The sequence below is a fragment of the Anoplopoma fimbria genome, chromosome 7 (assembly GCF_027596085.1).
Source record: "Anoplopoma fimbria isolate UVic2021 breed Golden Eagle Sablefish chromosome 7, Afim_UVic_2022, whole genome shotgun sequence".
NCBI classification, from domain to species: domain Eukaryota; kingdom Metazoa; phylum Chordata; class Actinopteri; order Perciformes; family Anoplopomatidae; genus Anoplopoma; species Anoplopoma fimbria.
The window spans coordinates 12,567,267-12,588,068 of record NC_072455.1 but is presented as its reverse complement, the minus strand read 5'-3'; the positions used below and the strand labels follow the sequence as shown (position 1 = coordinate 12,588,068).

General features: G+C 43.2%; 1 protein-coding gene across 1 annotated transcript in view; it reads left to right on the top strand.

Annotated features, from left to right (window-relative positions):
- nrxn2b (neurexin 2b) overlaps nucleotides 1–20,802 on the top strand; it is a 570,846-nt gene that overhangs the window by 528,418 nt on the left and 21,626 nt on the right. The window contains 1 exon segment of the mRNA XM_054600957.1: nucleotides 12,108–12,197. Within this exon segment, the coding sequence (XP_054456932.1) occupies nucleotides 12,108–12,197 (90 nt within the window).

Sequence of the window (20,802 nt, the reverse complement as noted above, 5' to 3'; positions counted from 1 at the left end):
AATTTCATCCCTAATATGTTATGATCAATACATCTTAGCATTTACCAGTATCTTGTAATTGCTGCTTGTAGTCACAGTGGTGTATGTTTAGCAAAAGCAAGATACGATAGGATCACTTTACTGTGTAACTTCTGCTAAACAGTGTACACAAGTGATGATGTGATAACTGTAACTGTAGCACACGTACAGAAAGTGACAAAGTCAGGGAGCTGACTGAGTGAAAAGCAAAATGAACCTAAATGTGCCACTTTAAGCTACTGGTCAAACCAGACCAAGTAAGATTGTAGTGACGAGGGTGTATCGAATTGAATAATGCGTTTTATTGCCAAACAATTCAACTTTTCACGTATAAGTCAAAGAAAGTGTAATGGCCATTTTCAAAAGTTGCACAGTCTGGCTTTAATGATCTGTCTGTTAAATGCTAGTTCAAAATATATTTTTTTTGTTGCTGCTGTGATTTTCCCAGAATTTACTCGCTAATGATGCAGCAGAGGCAACGTTGCAACATTTTCTACCTTTTGATTTTCTGTTTCAATATTGTATAATTCTATATTCAACCGTCAACTACCAGCGATAGGGATAAGAAAAGTATACCTATTTGCATCTTAAAAAGCCCATATAAGTCAATTCCTATGATTATCAGAGTGAAAAAAGCCTCTGTTCAACTGTTTTATGGGCTGTTAACCCCTTAACTGATCATGGTTCACACTCTCTGAGAGGGGGGGCAGGTTTAGTGAGTGGGGGCCTGTTACAGCATTAATCCCCTCCTATGGGGAGCCAGTCAGCATTACAGCAGCTACTGCCTCAAAAGGAATAAGAATAGCAGATAAAAGAGCTTCATGGGAGAAAATGTTCCCTAGTGTGTGTATGATGTGTGTGTCGAACTATTCAAGTACAGATGTATGTATATACAGGCCCTTTATGGGTTTATATGGTATATATACATGCCCGTACATATGTACCTTTGTTGGAGAGAATGTGCACCTGTGAGCATGTATGGGGAGGCTGTTCCTGTGGCTCTGCTTTGTTCCTGTGGCTCTGCTTTGTCCCCTCCATCTCATCTTCTCTCTTAGCAAATCGCCTCACATTAACTCTTCTTGTGATAGCAGTAATTCACCGCAGCAGATTATGTTATTACTGTAAGAGAGGAGCTTCTGTAAAAGAAAAAATCCATCCATTTCCTGTGGGTTTATACCACACTTGGCATTTGGGCGTCATTGTGGCACCCCCTGAGCTTTAGAAAATCATCAAGCATTTTACAACTACGTTATATTGTCACCATCGCCAGGGTATTGGCTGTGATTACCATATTTTGCCGCCTCGTTATGACCAATGAGAGCGCACAGCGCGCCGTCTTTCTTCCACTCTTAAAGCTTTGTTCTCTCTTGCCAGTGTTTACAGGCAGTAGATCTACCATAAAGCTGTCACTTTGGTTTAGTTTCTAACTGCAGTTGAGTAGAATTAGAAAGAAGAAATGGCGCAATGTGTGGGGAGCATGGATGGGAGGCACGACTGACAGGGGAGATAGAGGAGAGGAGAGGAGAGGCAATAGGGCTCTACAGCAAAGTATCTGGGATACATTGCTGAGAAATGATGGACTGAGGCAGATGATGACTGAAGAGAGGGAGTGATAGAAAAGGAGAGGCTGGGTAGAAAAAAATAAAAAAGAGGAGTGTGAGATCCAGAGTACACGCTGGAAGCTAGCTGCTGTCACTGCTGTGATGGATGAGGCTTTGCATGTTACTGAATAATAAGCACTTCACAAATTGGATTGCATCACAGCAAAGAAGATTATATTCAGGCAGTACAGTGTGGTACAGCGTGTGCACGCCGCTCACACCCACACACATAATGTAGCAATGCACAGTAATAATTTCATAACTACTGCTACAGCTACTTGCTAACAAAATGACTAGCATTTGAAATGCACCGAGAACCAACAGTGTTCATTTTGGTGTTGGCCAACACGGTGCTTAATGCTGATCATAAATCAAAGACAGGAAAAGAAAGAAGAAGATACACGCAGTGCACAGGCAGGTCTATTGTCATGCCCTGTTATCATTCTGTGAGGCATTTAGTGGATCCGTTCAGCGTGAAGGCTGACCATTAGAGACAGAGAAAAGGGGGGAACAAGAGAGACGTGTCTTCTCTTTTGTGCAGGCGAGGTCAGCTGCAGCTCCTCTGACTGAGCTGTTACCGCGTTCTTATTCCTCGGATAAATGTTCCAAGAAAAAAGTTGTCAGCGAAAGCTCCCAGCCGCTGATTTCTTTCCTCCTAGCCCTTTTTATCACGTCTCCACTGAGTCTAGATATCCATCTTCTGTCTTTGTGACCTCCACACTCGGGGAGACAGAAAAGGAAACCAATTGTGAATAACCAAGGAAGATAAATGTGAGTTTGAGGCAGTCCTCAACCACTTCCCTCTTGGCAAAAGGAAAACAAGAGCACTCAGCGGTGGCAGTTAAAATGCTAAAAGTAGAGGGGAGCACAGGATTAGGACAGGAGAGGGGCGCACTCTGCACAAGCCTACACGGTCAGACAAATGGCTGGAAGCATATGGACGTTAGCCGAGCGTAGACTACATTTCACTTCACTAGTTCGGGCCTCGGAGCAGGGAGTATGGACGTGACGCTATGTGACTTTGATGGTCCACCGAGCAGAAGATGGTAGATGAGTGCGCAGGGTGATGCACACAGAGCACAGTGTGGCCTCGGAAAATCATCTGCTCTGTCTCACTGTTTCGGAGCAGCACCTCTACATACTGTCAGCTTGTGGTGCTCTTTGTCATTAATGGTGTTTAAGGTAATTACAATATGCACTGTTGCAGCGGCACCAGGCAGTGTGATTTAAGTACAGAGCATCTACAGAGTCATTGTTAAACCTGTGATTAAGCCCTAACGTTGGGAGACTTGTACTTGTTTTGGGTATTTCCATTTAACAAGCTCAAAGAAATACTTTCTGCTACTTTTAACTTTCACTCTTACATTTAAGGTAGAAATGACCTTTTACTTTTACTCCACTACATTTGTTTGACTACTACTATAGTCTAAGTTTAACGTACAGGTATGAGTTAAACTGTATGTTAATCATCATCATCTCATAATATGCATCAAAGATGAAATTATCATCAGTATGTGAACTCAACTTCAACCAGCTACCACATTTTACTTAAAATATGAATCCCATCAAATAATACTCCATTACCAGTCTGTTAGGTACACCTATCTTAAATTACTGAATATTTATAATAAACAACCCTCACTATAACACTAGTATATTTCAACAGCACTAAAACTTGTAGCCTCAAAAATGACCTTAAAGTTTAACTCTAGGGCTTCACAGTTATAGGTGTACTTCCAATAATTGATTGATATTTTTTTGTTGTAAAATGAAAAAAGTATTTTAAGTAGAATTAGTCATATATGCAGTTTAAAACAATGTAAAAAAAGCTGATTTAAACTGCTGCTGATGGACACACAGGTCTCCACCTCCTGTTGAGCTCCAACTGCAGGTCCAAGTCGATACCGAAGCCACATCCGGGTCTGCCCGTGGCTCACTGGTCTCTGCTGGAGGCCCCCCTGGAGTCTTCTGGTGGACCTGCATTATTTCATCTCATTTCTAAGGATCTGACCCGTTGGCACTGATGACAGGCATTAAGAATAACTATATTGAAATAGCCAATCTTCTCGCTGATGGTCCCGTCTGCTTATTTAAGTCATATAAAGGCATCAGTATTAAATTGACACTGTTACATAACCTGATAAAAGTTCATCACAGTAACTTTAAGTACATTCTTGAATGTAGTTTCTTGTAAGCAAAGGATTTGAATACTTTGTCCCTTGGAGGAAGGTAATAACTGTTTCAGTGGTGCAGATGAAACCAGGAAGAGGCTCAGTAATTCTTTTTTAACCCTAATTAACACATACATTAAACATGTTAAATATTTTTCATAGTTATTAATAAAGTTTTTTCACATTGCAGTCTAATAACTCCCCTGAGGGAAATGCAAGTGCTTTTAGGCCTTTGATCCTATAAAATACGTAACTGACATCTGTCATAGTTTGGATTTTGATATCGCTGATCATTAAATTCTGTAAAGTACAGCAGAAAAAAGTGAGAGAGTTAATTGAGGTCAGCCAACTGAGTCACTGAGTCCCCCCCCCGTTCTGCGGGTTCTTATTGGGCCTCTGGTGCTCTGCGACTCCTTCTGATTGGATCTTGCACAGTTGGAAGGTATCTCCAATTATTGGCCTGTGGCTATGGGATGATGGAGAGAGAGGAGGAACAGAGAAATAGTGAAGAAAGTACTGATGAGGAGAGCGAGAGTAGACACAGCTAAGTAGTGCAGAGCAGGAGAGGGAAAAGATTGCTTTATGTAATTAGAGAAGTGACAGCTTTGATTTCCACATGAGCGGGGGCTTTCCCTGGCTCACTCCGGCAGCCACCCTCGCTCAAATCCACCGTGGCTGAGATGAAAGGTGGCGAGGATCCTGTCGAAGCGGGAAGAAATGGAAACGAGCGCATTGGATTGATATCTGCTGCACAGATGAAAGATGATCAAGCAGTTAAGACAGTGAGATATCGTTTGTTCCAAATATGCGGTGACATGAGCGGTGGGTGATGTATTTACATTGAACAAAGGAGGGTGGTGGGTAGGTAAACTGCTTCCTTTTCCTGACGTTTCACATGAAGAAACTCAACGTGCCTGCAATCTTTGTCTCAAAGATAAAAATGCACTCCAAACCAAGATTTTTCATGTACTCTTGAGAAGAATGGGGTTTTCGTTAGCCCTTCAGATCTACATAGGGAGCAAGTCATCTTTACGAAGACCACCACGTTTCACCACCATGTTTCTACAGTAGCCCAGAACGGACAAACCAAACACTGGCCCGAAGGCCAATGTAATTTTCAGACACACTCTAAAATTAAGGGGTTTGCAGAGGGGTTTTCAGTTGGTGTCAATCTGCAACCTCGCCTCTAGATGCCATTAAGTCCTACATACTTGTTTAAGACTAATCTAACTGTGCACCAAAGCCCCATACACACATGCACTGCAACCCTGAAACTCATTATCCGGAGGAGATGTATGTGAGAACGCAAATGTCCAAATCACGCAGGCCTGAAATTAACAGACTTTACTTTACATCTCCAGTCTGTTTAATGTCCGATCAGTCAATAGAGCTGGTCATCGTCTGGAGAATTCACGGCACGTTGATGATGTTTCTTTCACGCAGAAGGTGAGAAACCGGAAGTCCAGAAGACAAATACGATGAACGGCAAGAGACTCGGTTGTTTATAACCAAACATATTGGTATAGGAGTCTGGAGTATTGGAGTAGGTTAGAACATGTCTGAAAATCTCCTGCTACGCACTACATGTGTGGAAGGGCAGCTACGACGAAAATCCATAAGAGAAAACGGCTTAAGATAATTAATCTTTTTTCGAATTCTCTAAAACCACTTATTATTTTCCTTAATTTTGGTTCAGCGATCTCCTAATTTTGTTACATTACTGACACCATAGAAACTAGGTCGAAATATCTACGTCTATGGCACTTAAAAATAAGACTTTTAAGACTAAATAACAGTCGAAAATGTTTGATAGGATGGATATTTCTGCAGGGATGCATTGAGAAGCTAGCACAGGGCTACAGTGAATAGTCCAGTGGATATGAGAGCAATCCGTCTAAAGTTACCTAATGAAAAACAGAATGAGGCTAGCTGGACAGAGAGAGGTTTCTGTGAGAGGGGGGGAGAGCGGGATGTCTGGTGGCCAATCATCTCCGGTGTAATCTCCATTCTTGTGGATGGATTTCCGATGTGGGTGTCCTGTACAAGGGCATCTGGCTGCCTGCAGAGCTACATGATATACAGTTGGCTCCTTGTAGAGTCTCCACACACAGGCTCGCTCTTACTAACACAGACGCACACATATGTACCGAGACAGAGAGCAAGACGTAACGGTGTGCGATAAATATGCTGGATTATCAGCACGCTAGAATCCAGCCCTCCCAGACAGACACGGACACATGGCGCTCTCCGCTCTGAGCACGCCGCGCAGGTCTCTCAGCCATCCTCCACCTTCGCTTTGTGTCTCCATGAAGTGCCAGTCAGTCAGCATGCCCTTGCCCTGTCCCCTACCGCAGCAGCTGTGATACCTTCCCAGGACGGGTCCCATCGTGGTTCTTAATCCGGCCCATGCTCCAGGCTCAGAACATGGGGATGAGGACAGATAGGTTTCTGGCTCCCAGAGTGGCGATACCACCAGTGTTTCGGGGGGGATGTTCTGAGCCCCGGGCTGTCCAGAGCCACAGGTGTGTTGGCTGGCTATACATACATGACTGGTGTGGATAAGTACGGACCAGCCTCTGATGTTTTGGCTCATACCTTGGTTCACATTTGATTTAAGATAAACAATTTATAGGCATTTCTAATTAGAATACACAATCTGTTTACCCATATGTCCATCAAATATACAGCATGCCTGATGAATAGGAGAGTTACAGCTGTATCATGAACAAAACACTTATGTCTCCTTCTGTGGTCTGAACCACCAAGCCTTAGACAAATACAACGCTGGAATGTTTAGAGTTAAACCTTGTTTTCACCAAATAAATGGCTTGTGACTGCTGCACATGAGCACATAACATGTCAGCTAACAGTAAAAGGGATGATTCCTGTATTATTGGATTATCCCATATTACTGTATGCATCACAATCCAGGACTGAGACAAGTTTCTCAGGTTATTGTGAATGAGACATGTTTGCATGCACCTCATAGTCAATAAACTATCTAGAATCCTGTATTTTCCATAAAGCAACCAATAGTATCTTTAATTAGACACTAACAGAAAACTGTATACAGCTGTTGAGAATCTCTCCCCTTGGCTAGTAATTTAACTGTGACATGTAAAATAAATATGTGGAATGCGCCTTCAGTCTCAGTGAAACTGAAGTCAGAGCATCTTTATTATCTGTACTGTGATTATCTGCAGTGTACTGCATATTTGAGCTGTGTGCAGTTTCAAGACGAAACATTTAACCCTGCCCACTTTTAGCAGGCCAATCAAATACTTTGCATTTGATTGGCCTGCTAAAAGTGGGCAGGGTTAAATGTTTCGTGGTATTGGTTGAAATTGGTTACTAGCTTAGTTAAGCACTCGTCATACATTGTTTCACGGGAAGACAAGATGATAGTATTTTGATGTAAGAATATGAAGAAATTAAGTTTTTGTAATTATTGTTTCATATTTTATTAAATTGGGATCTGGTCTTAAAGGGTTAAAAATGCACCTTCATTTTATCATAACTTTAAGATAATATTAACCAAACTGTATCTACTGATGTCCATTTGCGATGGTTGGCTATTTAAGAATATATGCTTCAAAAGTTTAGAACCTCTGTTCAATATGCTAGTTAATATTTCTTTCTCTCGTATATCAGATTTCCTTGAGCGCCAGGTCCGATAGTATTGTTTCTCTGTCTTTATAGCCTTGGGAGCCGAGCGAGTGCGATAATGGCGGTGAGGGGGAAAGACAAGGCCCCAGCTGTTTAATCTATCCCCCCATTCTCATGCAGAGCAGGCTCCAGCCGGTGGGGGAGGCGGGGGAGAAGTGAAAAGTTTCACTGGTTCACTCAGAATGACTTATTTCTCCAAGGATGCGAGCGCAAACACATGCAAACAAACAAGAAGGACACGTAGGAATTTAGATTCTCCGACAGTGTGGATGACACAAAAAACCTGCCCAACAGAACTTTGTGGGATTATTGTCCCGCGGCTCCACACACTTTTCATTCATCACATCACATCCTACTCTCCATGGTTTCCACGCTTTCCTTCCTCTTGTCCATCGTTTTGTTTCGAGCAGATACACAAAACCATTGTTTGTTTATTCCGCTGCCATTTTTTGGTCGTTGATGAGGCTGTTGTCACTCACACATACTGTAGACACACACTTCTCTTTTATAACTTCCCCCATAATACACTAAGTCAGACTCTGTGTGTGTGGTTGTGTAGTAATGGATGCTAGTGCCTGTGTCGCAACCTACCACATTTAATCTGCTAGTAATAATACTCACTCTGTTACCAAGCGATGAAGAGGGATATGGGGGATAAAATGGAGTGAAGGTGAACAAAACAAAACAGATTAAAGTCGGAGGGAGGAGGAAGTAAGGAAGAGACTTTGGATGAGGAAGAAATAAGGAATAGAGGACCAAGATGGATGGAAGAAATTTGAGGGGAGTGGATGAATAAAAAGAGATGATTATTGAGGAAGGAAGGAGAAAAAGCTGGATAAGGAATAATGGAAAAGGAGGGAATAAGGAGACAAGAGGGAGGTAGTGAAGGTTCAAGGAGAGAATGGGGCATGGAAGGAGGCTAAGTAACAGGAAGTGTGGATGAATGATTGTTTGAGAAAAAGGGAAGGAGAATCGAAGAAGCAAGTGAGTGAAACGAGAATTAAGGAAAATAGAAAAGGAAGGAAACCTTCCATAATGGAGGCACAGAGGAGGAACATTGGAGGCGTAAATTCCCAACGGCTGCCACTAGAGGGAGAACTACATCTCTCCATCTGATCCCCATCATCAACTATTACATGGTTGATAAAATGGCCCCCCCTCATTGGATTACTGAAAGTGGCAGCCTCAGTGTGACTCAGACAAGAAAGTTGGAAGAGGGAGGTGGTTTAGTGGACGAGATGGCAGATGTTGCAGTAGGAGAAGAACATGCACACACTGGATTGATTCACCGCTGCCTCCCACTGTTTTCATTTCACTCTGTTATTATTTGGATCGCCTTTTCTCAACAACCTCACCCCTCTCACAAACAACCCCCCCAACCCTACTTCAGTGATGCTGCAGAGTGCCCATGTCATCTGTAAAGTGGGGTTGTGTGTGCGTGCGGTGCCCTGTAATTGCTGCACTGCCGTTCCTCTCCAGAAGGCAGAGTGGTACCTAGCTAATCTTAAGTGCAGCATGAACACAGGCATGTAATTGGTCACACGAACAAGCCGCTGTGCAGTTCTCAGAACAGTTTGCTGCCACTGCGGATGGCTTCAAGTCACTAGAAAGGGCTGCAAAATGTATTCAAAAAGTTGTCTCTGCCGTAGTGTTGATTGATTATTATTATTATTATAGACCCTTTTACAGCCAGCGTCATCAGAAATATGCATGCGCATGTTGGCAAAGGAATTGGCGTTTTTCCCCAGCAACCCTGACGAGCTTTTAACAGTGAATTAGAACTGCTACCAGCAATCAAAATGTCTGATTGATGCATGTTCGGTTCTCAGAACAGATATTCCATCAACAGGTGTTTTGGTTTAACGAGTGACCGTTTTAACTGGGGATTTTAAGCCAAATGCGTCTGTGGTTGTTCGTTATAACTTACATGAAGGGTTGACGGAGATAATAAACAGTTTTTAAATAGCTTTTTCAAGGATACCTACATGTTTTGTTTGTGTTTTCAATAGCTGCTGTTACTACAAGTAACCACGAACGATTTGGTTGAAATGCTTGTGTTTGTAGTGCCCATTTTAAAACTCAATAAAGTCAAAACTCTGACTTCTATCATGGTGTTTGAAATTCCGTGCAGGACCACAGATTAGATAGTTGAAAGCATCTAGTGACTTGTACCCTCGTAATTTCTCTCTTGTGTGACGTTACATGATAGGTTTTTCCACCAAATACATGTACCTATCTGACCTATTCCTAATATATTCTACCCACTCACTAACAGCACACGGATGTGGAGAGTCAATTTATTCACCTAGATGGATGAAAACATCTCACCTACATGAATGAAGGCATGAACACAGGGAGCTACAGGTGCAACATACAAATGTCATTAAGTCATCTGGTACGTTGGAACAGCCTGCTGCAACATGTTCATCCTGCTTGCTTCTCCATCCATCTGCCAGCCGTCATTCATTCCACTCCTCCTTTATCCGTTCAGTTCTCATTATCGTTTTCCCAGTGGCCTTCTTTGCAATGCACAAACTGTTCATACGCAGCACACGCACACATGCCCTGTGTGAGCCAGTATTGCGCAGGCATTCGTGGGTAGAGAGACCCCTGGGGAGTGGAACTAGGTACTGCAGAACTGAGAGGTGGTCTATTTTAGATCACTGCAGCAGCACAGAGCAGTGGGGGGAGCGGAATCAAAGCCCACTGGTTAGGATGCAGGATAGACTTCAGAGCTCGCCTGTTTACTGTTTGGTCCCAAACTCTGCTTCAGTCTTTAACCGGTCTCCTTGCAGACAATTTCATAAGCCAATGACTGTCCGACATTCCATGTCAGACTCACATTCAGTCCCTAAATTGCTCAGATTGTGTTGTGGACAACAACAGATTTTGTTCAGTGTCTATTTAGGGGGTAAATCACAACTACAGTTCTTCACAGAATCCATTTCACCACACTGTGGTTCCGTTTGGCTTACAGGGGCTCATGTTAACAGAGCCAGGAGGAAATAGAGGTTACTTGGAGCTTGATTTTTCTGAGTTCTGTGGTGCTAGAGGAAGTGGGGGATCATTGAGTAGACTTTGACATACTGTAGGCTGCTAAAGGTCCAGTTCCTGAAGCAAACAAATGTGAGGATATACCTCGTTTCACTTTTCCAACTGGTCCGGTTTGGGTTGACAAAGTCAAAGCTCAAATGGTCTACAAAATGTTAACAAAAGTCATGTGTTGGAAATTTAAAAAGGCAACAAAATCCTCCTAATTTTTTTACATCGTACCTCCCGGAGCACTGTCCGCCTTTTCATGTTGGTGTTTATCTGGAGTCTTAAGAGGACTGCACAGATGGCTTGTAGGACAGCGGGTATTACTTAATTTAATAATGCAGGCATTTCATTTTACCTCTGAATATTTTGAATACATTGGTATTTTTTATGCACCTTTTGGAGTAATTGAGTGTTTTCTTCAGTCCACCTAGCATGTGGCTAGTGACACATTTTTTATATAGTTTCTCACTCATGAATGTTGTAAATTGGATAATTTCCAGTAAATCATAATGATAATAGCATACTTATAATTTTTTGGGAACCCCCCCATAACATTGTCCCTCCTTAAGGACGCCTGGGGATTCCTTGACCCCATGTTTGGGGAATCACTGTGCTAGCATAACCTATAATCTGCCAAGATTGCCGTTCGACGTAGACAATGAATCCTAATTAAGCCTCTGACATTGCCACCACATTAGGCTTCGTCAAACCCCCAGCCAGGGCCTTCATCAGCCACCATCTCACCTAATTCCAGCTCCGGTTCTATTGACAGTGCTGGAGATGCACACAGCATGACCCAGAGGTTGATTGAAGTGAAGTGAGGGATAATAAGTTTGTGCAGCGCTGATGAAACTTCTTTGACACGCTGATGAAGTGATGCTAATTGCCAAGTGCCACTGAGAAGTGCTCAATTAATGCGTATGGGGGGGGGAAAGAAGAGAAAAACAGTGGTGACAGATTCACTAAGTCCTTTTTGCTTCAGTTGGAGTAGAGCCGTCAGATCCAATGGGAAGTGATGCTCCATGGGAAAAATGCCATCCTGTTGTTGGACTTGGGAGATGATGGTTTTCTAACAAACTCTTTGTGTGCAGTGGGAACCAAAATATGTCTTCCTTGAAACAACCATGAAATCTGTTTTAATACTGTGTGCTTATCTCATGTGAAATAACAATGCTTTATTGCTGACATTGAAATGTCTTTTTTCTGCTTTATTCCTTTAAAGTGTAATAATTCTGTTGTTCAATGATTGCTGGTTCTGTCTGTGATTCTAGCTTAACTTACTTCATTACTACTAATGCATTTCTAAATTGTATTCACTTTGCGGATAGCTATCATAAGTTTCTACGAATGCAGTTACACTATGTCTAAATAATTCATAAATCTGTTTAAAAAATAAGCACTTAAACTCAAGGTAACTAGAATGCTGTTAACTTGTCTAACCAAACAAACCAGCCCCAAAACACATCCTCAAGTTCTTCCTGTCCTAACTAAAGCTGAGTTAAAGTACATAACCTGCTAAACATTTGCCATGTTGCCCTTCTAACCTCTAACCTTTCAACTTCCAGATTTCTTTGTAACCTCTCTTAATTTGTCTTCTCCAAATTTCTTAAAGGGAACTTTGATAATGAGCGCCTGGCTATTGCTAGACAAAGAATCCCATACCGACTTGGTCGGGTAGTTGACGAGTGGCTACTCGACAAAGGTAATAAAATCCCTTTAACTCCACTAATGATCTAACCGCCTAACCTTCCGTTAACCACCACTCTGGAGGAGGTGCAGTGCCACGCAACAGGGGTGATTGTGATTTGGGTCTCTATTAGAACTGTAGGTCCCCTTTAATCCACCGCAGATTTAACATGCCTAACAGTAATCGGCTGATACATCATAACCCATTCCATTCAATTCTTTCTTATCTCAATTGGTATGGGAGAACTGATTTGAAAATCAGACATTTGCCTAAATTGTACAGCCTAGCTTGCCCAGTTTCCTGTGTAATAATTGGCAAAAACAATATAAAAGTATATAGTTTTAACTATTAACGCCATTCTCTTGCATTGGTATGCAAATATCCAGGGGACCATATCCAAAGCACCTTAAACTGGGGCTGCATCTCTTCAGAGAATTAACCCCCAAATAACCCGACATAACCCCCTAATAACCTAACTACATGTAAATAGCCTATTGATTCCGTTTGCTTCTTTCCTGTGTCTTTTGTTGGCTGAATGTGAATTTGCATTGACTATATTTAGTCATTCATGAAAAGAAAAATGATCATTGGATTTCCAAGAAGAAAAAAAAAAAAAAAAAAAAAAAAAAAGAATCCCTCATGAAAGTCACTAAAAGTTAAAGGGACTGTTGTGTATGTTCAGTTTTCAGTCTACCTTCATTTGCTGCACGCGGGGCGCACATTTACCGCCCCAGCGTCACGCATAGCAAGTGTCCAGTGTGGCGCCACCAAAGTGATTACTCTTTAACCCTTTGAGTGCCGAATGTCCCAACCTCTTTGTCTTTGTCCTGTGCCGTGTGTTTGTGCTGCTGAAGGTGGTTGATTCCAAAAAAAGAGAAAAAGAGAGAGGAGTAAAATAAATCAGAAAGACAGCTGAATGTGGCCGAGTCTTAAAATAGTTTCTGCATTGCAATAAAAGCATTGCAGACATTTATTTCTCATGCACTTCTGTTCTTGTCTGGTAGTTTCAAACAAGAGCACATTTAGCAGAATAAAATAGTTTGTATAGGATGAGGAACTATATAAATGGATGGTTTCGATGTAGATTATTAGAATATCCAAAGCTCTGAGACTAACGTTTGCATTTTTCTTTTGTACGAGAGATGTATTGAGATTATCAGGAATTTAGAGCTTCAAATATAAGACAATTAGCTGTAGGGGGTTCCTTTGTAACAGTATTGTGAAGGATAACACACGCTGGGAGGAATTCAGATTATAGAGTATGTCTCAGAGAGCAAACTGAAGTATTCATGCGACAGACAAACAAGATAAATGATGCACTTGCATATTTATTTCATGGAAACAAAACAATCCGTGCATTCATCTCCAGCTCCTATAAACTGACTCTCTGCTCTCCTCCGGTACCACGGGGAGGGGGTGGGGGGCACTTCTGCATAGGGTAGTTAGGACACAAATAAGAATCAAAAAGACTTGGGAGATTAAAGTTGGATGAAAAATTGGATCAATAAAAAATGGCTTATATACTTGATGATTTGTGCATGCCATGAAAGTCTGAAGAGAACGATCTTGAAACGGAATGCATTATGCTCTTTCTTCTATAGTTTTAAATGAGTCTGCATCCAATCATTTAGATGAGAGCATTGACAAAGTAGGAAGAGGAAATAAACAAATAATCCCCATCAAGCCTCAAGTGAGGGCTTTGATCAGGGAGCGCTTTCAGATAAAATGTTGCTTATTTGTGAATTTGATTGGATTCGTTAAAGAAATGTCACACACACGTCATGGACTGAAGAGGCAAAGTGGTTTTGAAATTTAGTTAGTCTAGAATATCGAGGGGGATTAGGGGACATTTCCGAGCTCAAAGGGTTAAAGCTGTTGCTTTGATGAGGAAGCGGCTAGAACATAAAGCTGAGAATCTTCTAAGCAGAATCTAACCACCTAACAGCAAATCAAACTCCACCTACACTAACCGCTGAGGGCTTCTCTCAAAACTCCCCACCCTCCGCTGCAAATTGGAAACCATTCGAGCCACTTTCCAGCTTCGCCCTGCTGGTGACAAATTCAGAGAGCCCTCAGTTATAACCTTGTTATAAATGATGTTTAACATTTGAACGCAATTGGACCTGGATGTCAGTATTTGGAAGAACTTGGACAGGTCGCGGCGATCGCTTGGGACAAAAAAACAAAATAAAAAAAAGCTAACTAAGTTCTAACTGCTACTAAAAGAAACAAATCTCCAGCTGGCATCTTGCTCCCCTTGTATCCACTTCAACATGATGCAAAACTCAGAGGGTTAAAACAAAGCAATTAACTGAACGCCAAATTCAAAAAATGTTGCATCTTCTCTGGATCATTGCAGCGAAATGTGTTTGAAATTGAGGTCCCTTTAACATTTATTGTTTTCACCACTAAGGAATGTGTTTTGAGTGTTATGTGCTATATGTCATTTGCTATGCAGGGTGAAGGGTGTATGAATGTTTGAATGAGAGGAACAGACTGCCATGTGGTAAACAGCCTGCACCATTCATCTTGTTAAAGATGTCCAGTAACAGTCCAGGCTGTGTTACCAACACGGGGTTTTGGTCTCCAACATGTGGTGATATGTATGCCTCAAAGGGTCTTGACCAGGGTGCACAAAACAATCAGCCCCACGGGTCTCCTCTCCAAGTGCCTTAAATGTTTCATCAATTCTGTGAAATTCACCAAGCATAGAAAAACTCCATGTCTCTCAGAACAAAATAAGAGCACTAATCGCTCACAATGGCTCTCACAAATCGGTGTTTTAGTCACACTGGGATGTAATGGAAGTCAATGGAGCCAGCAGTGTCCTAGAGGAGTGCTGAGCTGTGGCGCCGTGCTGTGTCACTGCATCTCATTCCGAGGCCCATTCTCCCATCTCAGCTGCCGCGTGTGAGGCAGATCAGAGCGGGCATCTCTGGCCGACTCTGCCCGCTGACTAAATCCAAAACGGCAGCCATTACAGGGACCCAATGGAGGGGAAAAGTCAGGGTGCCAAAAGTTTTCAACAGCTCTATCCTTGCCAAAAGTTACTGAGATGCATCCTCTTTTCTCTGCGTCTTTATCCCGGCTTGTGATGGATCTGTCATTCCGGATTTTCTGCTCTCCTCTTGCCCCTCCCTCTGCTTCGTTCCTCCTTCTGGTTTTTTTTACTCCACCGTTAACGCCATTCGTCTCCAAAACCTGACGAGCATTTCTCTAGAGGCAAAATATTGTGTTGCTGCTTCCTGATCTAATCGGGGAGCTGCACAAGAAAACAAAGATTACAAATAACCAGCAAGAATCAACTCCCTTTAGCTGTTCCCTTTAGCAGATGAGCAAGGAAGCGAATAAAGCCCCTCGAAGAATTGGAGCTTTATATCTTCTTCTGTTGAGGAGTCTATCCCTCCGGAGCTCCCAAACAACATGACGATCAAGCTCTGAGTGGAGCTACATGAGTGCTGGGAGGAATACTACAACACTGGGTCTCTGTGGCCTAAAAGCTAGAGCAAAGCTGGAGAACCATGTTTAATGTTCAGGGTTTCATAGTCTGGTGTGAGCTCCCCCCATTCACTAATCAAAGGCAATCAAGTCCTCCCACTTGGTGTGGGGCCAGAGCCCAAATCAACATCTCCAGGCCGGGCGTTGGTCCAGATCAACTATTCATGATGATCCCAGCTTCATTTCAGAGATTCTCTCACATCAGGCTGCAGTCAACAGAGCGTAAATCCTTCTGAGTCTGTCTTTCAGCAGCCCCATGGTGAGCTTTGTACCCCACTGAGTTACTATCTTGTTCTCATTTGATCTCCGTGCACTGTCATGGCCATATTTGAGGGAAGTTGGCGGAAATTGTATGAATTTTAACATGCTTGCTCATGAGTGGAAAAGCGGCTGCGAGAGAAGCGGCTCTGACAGAAGTGACACTTTGCTGTTATTTCATGGTCCCCCACCATGAAATGGCCTAAAAACAGTACAGTCACAGTAGGAGTGAATAAAAAGAAAGAAGATCCTCCCAAGCTAACCGCCGTGCCATCTCTCTCTTTGTCTCTTCCTCGACAGTATCACCTCCTTAAGATCTATGTACAGATATAGCATCAGAGATAGAGCCACATCTGATTAATTCCGGTCTGCTGTCTCCAGAGCCTTGTAGAGTCACCGCCACAATCTCACCGCCCATTGCTGCCTTCAAGGACCTCAGGGCTCCTTGCTGCCTCACAAGGCTTTCAATCTAACTTCATGCCACATTTGGCCCCTCATCTTCATTGTCAAACACAATTAATATAGTATTCTACTCAAACCAGCCCAACTTCTGAGGATAAAAAAGCAAAACGCTCTTAATTACCAAAGAGAGGCTTGTGCCGAGGAGATAACTTGGGAACACTTCATAATCGACTTTGTCAGCATCCCACCCCCATTGTGCTCCGGTTTTTCTCCCTCCTGCTTCTTTTTTTTTAAGTAGAGAAGAAAACGGAAATAGAGGGAGTTCTTGTTTGTTGATAGGGATACTAGAAATTCTGCAGGCGCATGAAGGATTTGTGAGCACAAACCCATAAAGACTGTGCGTGCAAACAGTCCAACTTTCGGCTCTGCACATCACAAAGCGTTGTATTGACTGAGGTGAATTGTGGGCCATCCCTCCCACCCTGCGACTCAGCTAAGAGAAAACATTTCAGATACAAGCTCCTTACAACCATATGGAATCCCTCCTCTCTGTGAGATAACAGGAGTAGAGGGAGGATGAGAGAGGCGTAATGATGACGGCGGAGGGAGAGAGATGCCGCTCTCTCCAGCTGCAGTCTTTTTCATATCCCCTCCACCGAGGATGGGTACGCTTAGATCATCCTCCATACCCCAGCCAGGGGAGGGGCTAAGCGCCACCGCCCCCTCCCGTACTCCCCACCTACATTCTGGAGGTTGTAGCAGACATATACAGCCATTATTCCACAACCTCTGTCAAGCAATCTGTGCATTAGCATGCAGAGCGTGGCCCAAGCCCAGCCCACTCCCCGAGCTTGACTCGTCTCAGCTAGTAATTACCCGCCACAACTCATCTGAGAACAGCCACTTCTCTCTATGTACAGAAATAAAGTTGGGCAGGTTGGTGCATCGAAACCGGAAAGTTGCTATACCTGCTTACTCTCCAGTTTAATTTGGGCTGAAGAAGTATAGTATTTGTAACTGACATTAGACAAAAATGATGCAACCTGTACCAACCTGATGAAACCTTTTGACTGTGTGGTCCATCATTAGAAAACAGGAAGTGATGGCTTTCACTGAAAGCTGTATTAAAAGCGAAAGACAAACATCAGTAAAACCAGACAATCAAAAAAGGAGAAAAAGACACCTTGTTTATTACAACTTTAAACTAATTTTGGGACATTTCAAGTGGCATGGTGGGAAGTCCCCATAGAGAGGAGGGATGCAAATACAGGGAAGAATAAGTATGGATAAAACCATCTCTTGAAGACAATACAGGCAGAAAACTACACCTATTGGACCACCCCTTCACCACGAGTCCTGGTAACGCATTAGTATTGGACCCTAGTTAAATGATCGACCCTATCCTCCCTTAATCCATGAGAATCTGTTCTGGTCAAACAACAAGGATAGAGGAAACTATGACCTCTGGTACACAACCACACGGTCAACCATAGCTGCACTGGAAAAAGAGAGTAGGGGAGCTGGAGATGACTCGCCAGTCATTCCATATCCCTCTACCTCATTGTGCTTTCTTTTGCTATTGTTCTCACTAACTCACTATTCCTTTTCCTACTTCTTTCTTACTATCTTACTCCCATGTATTACTGTATGTCCCTCTCTTCCTCAGCCATAGTCTTCAACTGCATCATTCCTTTTGTTCTTTTTTATCAAGCCCGTCATCCGCTCCCTCCGCCCCTCCCTCCATGCCCTCGCTCCGTCTCTTTGACATTCCATTCTCATGCAGGCTCGCTCTTTCTCTGTCCTACTCGTCTGTCATCCTCCCTTGCTCCTGTCATCTCTCATGTCCCCATTCTCTAGTTCTCTGTCCAACCACTTCTTTCTTTAGCGTCTCTCTCTCAGGCATTCGATAACTCAGGAGTTGCCCTATGGCCAGTAACAAGAAAAAGTAAATTACACGTTGCATATCAGTTTCTCTAATAGTGATGATTTACTGTTTATTAGAGTGCTTCTCACTCCAGCTGTAACGCCTCCTAGGCTATCAGCCACTAAACCCCCTGGGTGATCCAACCGAAGGCGTTCGTGATCGCGGATGATCATGCCCACCTTCTTTTACCCAGATGCCCTATTTAAGCAGCAGTTAGTGTACAGCTCCTAGACAGTATACTATGTTTTCCCGGCTTTGGGACAGGAGCAAAGATTTACCAAGCTGCAGCAACTCTGAAGCATGATTTCTAGTCGAGGAGGATTCACATGCCTTAAAGTACAATTCATGTTTGACTGCTCAGTCCTCCTCAGGCTGCCCCTCCACTTCTTTATTTTGCTCTGCTCTCGGTCTCCAGCACATTTCTATGCATATCCCTTCAGAGCTATTTTTTACTACGGTTTGTTTTTTTCCCTTATGGATTTTATGAGAGGAGACTACACGGATTTAAATGAAATAGGGGCTTAGAGTTAGGAGGCTGACAGCTGACTACATTAGCTGTCTGGAGTCATAACAGTTACAGAATAGTTACAGTATATGTTCACCCCCTGCAGCTCTCTCTGTCTCTTAGTGACATGGTTGCATTCAGGAAAGAGAGACTAAAACCCGACTCTGATCCCAGCTCTCCGTTTGTGTTTGCTGATGAGGCGTCATCACTAGTTACGGGAGGTGAACACAGTCGTTTGCAGAAAAAACAGCAGAAGCAGACAAATTAGTGTGCAGACTTTTTCCTGGCTCTATCAGTGTTAAAACTGATTATTAAACTGGATATATTATTTTTAGTCGGAGCCTCTGGTACTAACAGTTCATAGCTTTAAAGGGTAAGCTGTCTTTTTCGCCATGCTAGTGGCGTAGCTCTATGGATGGCAATATCGGTCAGTCTACCATTTAGGTCCAGACCAAAATACCTCTAGAACTATAATATTGATAGCAATATAATTTTTTAAGGACAGGAAATTCCCCAGGAGGAATTGTGAGGACTTTGATCATCCACTGACTTTCCATTAAGCGCCATAATCAGGTCAAAATTTAAATTTGAACATAGAACACATATTAACTGCTAATCATCAGCTGGTTATCATTTTCAGGTATAGCCTCTCAGAGCAGCTAGCATGGCTGTTAAGTCATGCCTTGCAATTGTTACATTGTAGTATTCGTCCTCATCTGTCTTATACACAAAGACCTATATATCTTTTGGACGCCCCATCCAAAGCCTCTGCCCATTTTTTGCCTGTCACCTTAGGAGCCCTGGGGAGAGACATGAGGCAGCAGCCACCCAATCCCGCCAAACTGGTCCAATGGACACACATCAATATGCAGACCATGTGTGCTGTGCTGTCTACTACACACACACACACACACACACACACACACACACACACACACACACACACACACACACACACAGTGAGCTGTCGAAACACACAAAGCGAAAGGCATATGTAACTAAAAGCTGGGCGAATACACACTGCTTGGAAAGGCCAACTATCACAAACCTAAAGGTCATTTCACTGACGTTTTTCATAAGTTGTTATATACTCGCGCACACCCTCTCCTCTGCTGCAGCGCCACATCCAGCTCTGTGATATTAAGCGCTGTGATTGCTTGTCATGCAGAGGCTTCTTTTCTCCAACCCCTCCCCCACCCCTCCATCCCAACCCGCTCCTGCGCGCCACCCAAATTGGCTCTAAAACCACATGTCACTTTTGATTTGACCCGGCAGACCCTGGAACAATAACTTCATCAGGCCCTGTTAGAGTCTCGTCCCGACCAGACAGCATCCAAAAACAGGCGCTGATTTCCCTTCATCTAGCCTAGAGGGCACCTTTTCGCTCTGTCTCAAATGGGATGAACGTACAAATGGCTGTCTCCTGCGCTCGAGGCTCGTCTTCCTGCACTTTGTCACATCATCACATGCCGAAGTTGCAACACAGAATTATATAGGTCACCCAAAGGATTCTTGGACACTTGCATGTGCACCGACTTACGGAGGTAAACTAACCCCCACTGCTCTGCATCATAATCATAAGCCGCTTGACAATATGGCTTACTTATGCCTGAGTCGCTGACTCCAAGTGTAACTGTGACACCAATAACTCCTCGGGAGTACACTGTCCCGTCTGAACAGATCATCTTCTGACCAGGAGTTGCTTCTCACACACAGGGAAGAAACACGAGGGTTTTGCTGAACCTAGAAGGCTGATATCATTCAGGATTATGGATGATGAAGTGTTCCATGACCCTCTACTGGAGAGTGGGGGCTGTGTGGGGCTGCTTGAAATGAGACACCCTCTGGGCTGTGGGTGTGTGTGTATGTGTCCTCTGGTCAAGGACACTGGAAGAGTGATACAGGGGGGAACCGTATGGTGGACTGAAACTGTTAATGTGTATTTCGAAGTGTGATGTTTCAAGGTTCTCTGTGTATGCACACAAGCATGGTTATTCTCCTGTTTTCTCCTCGCTGATGTCCACAATTTGACA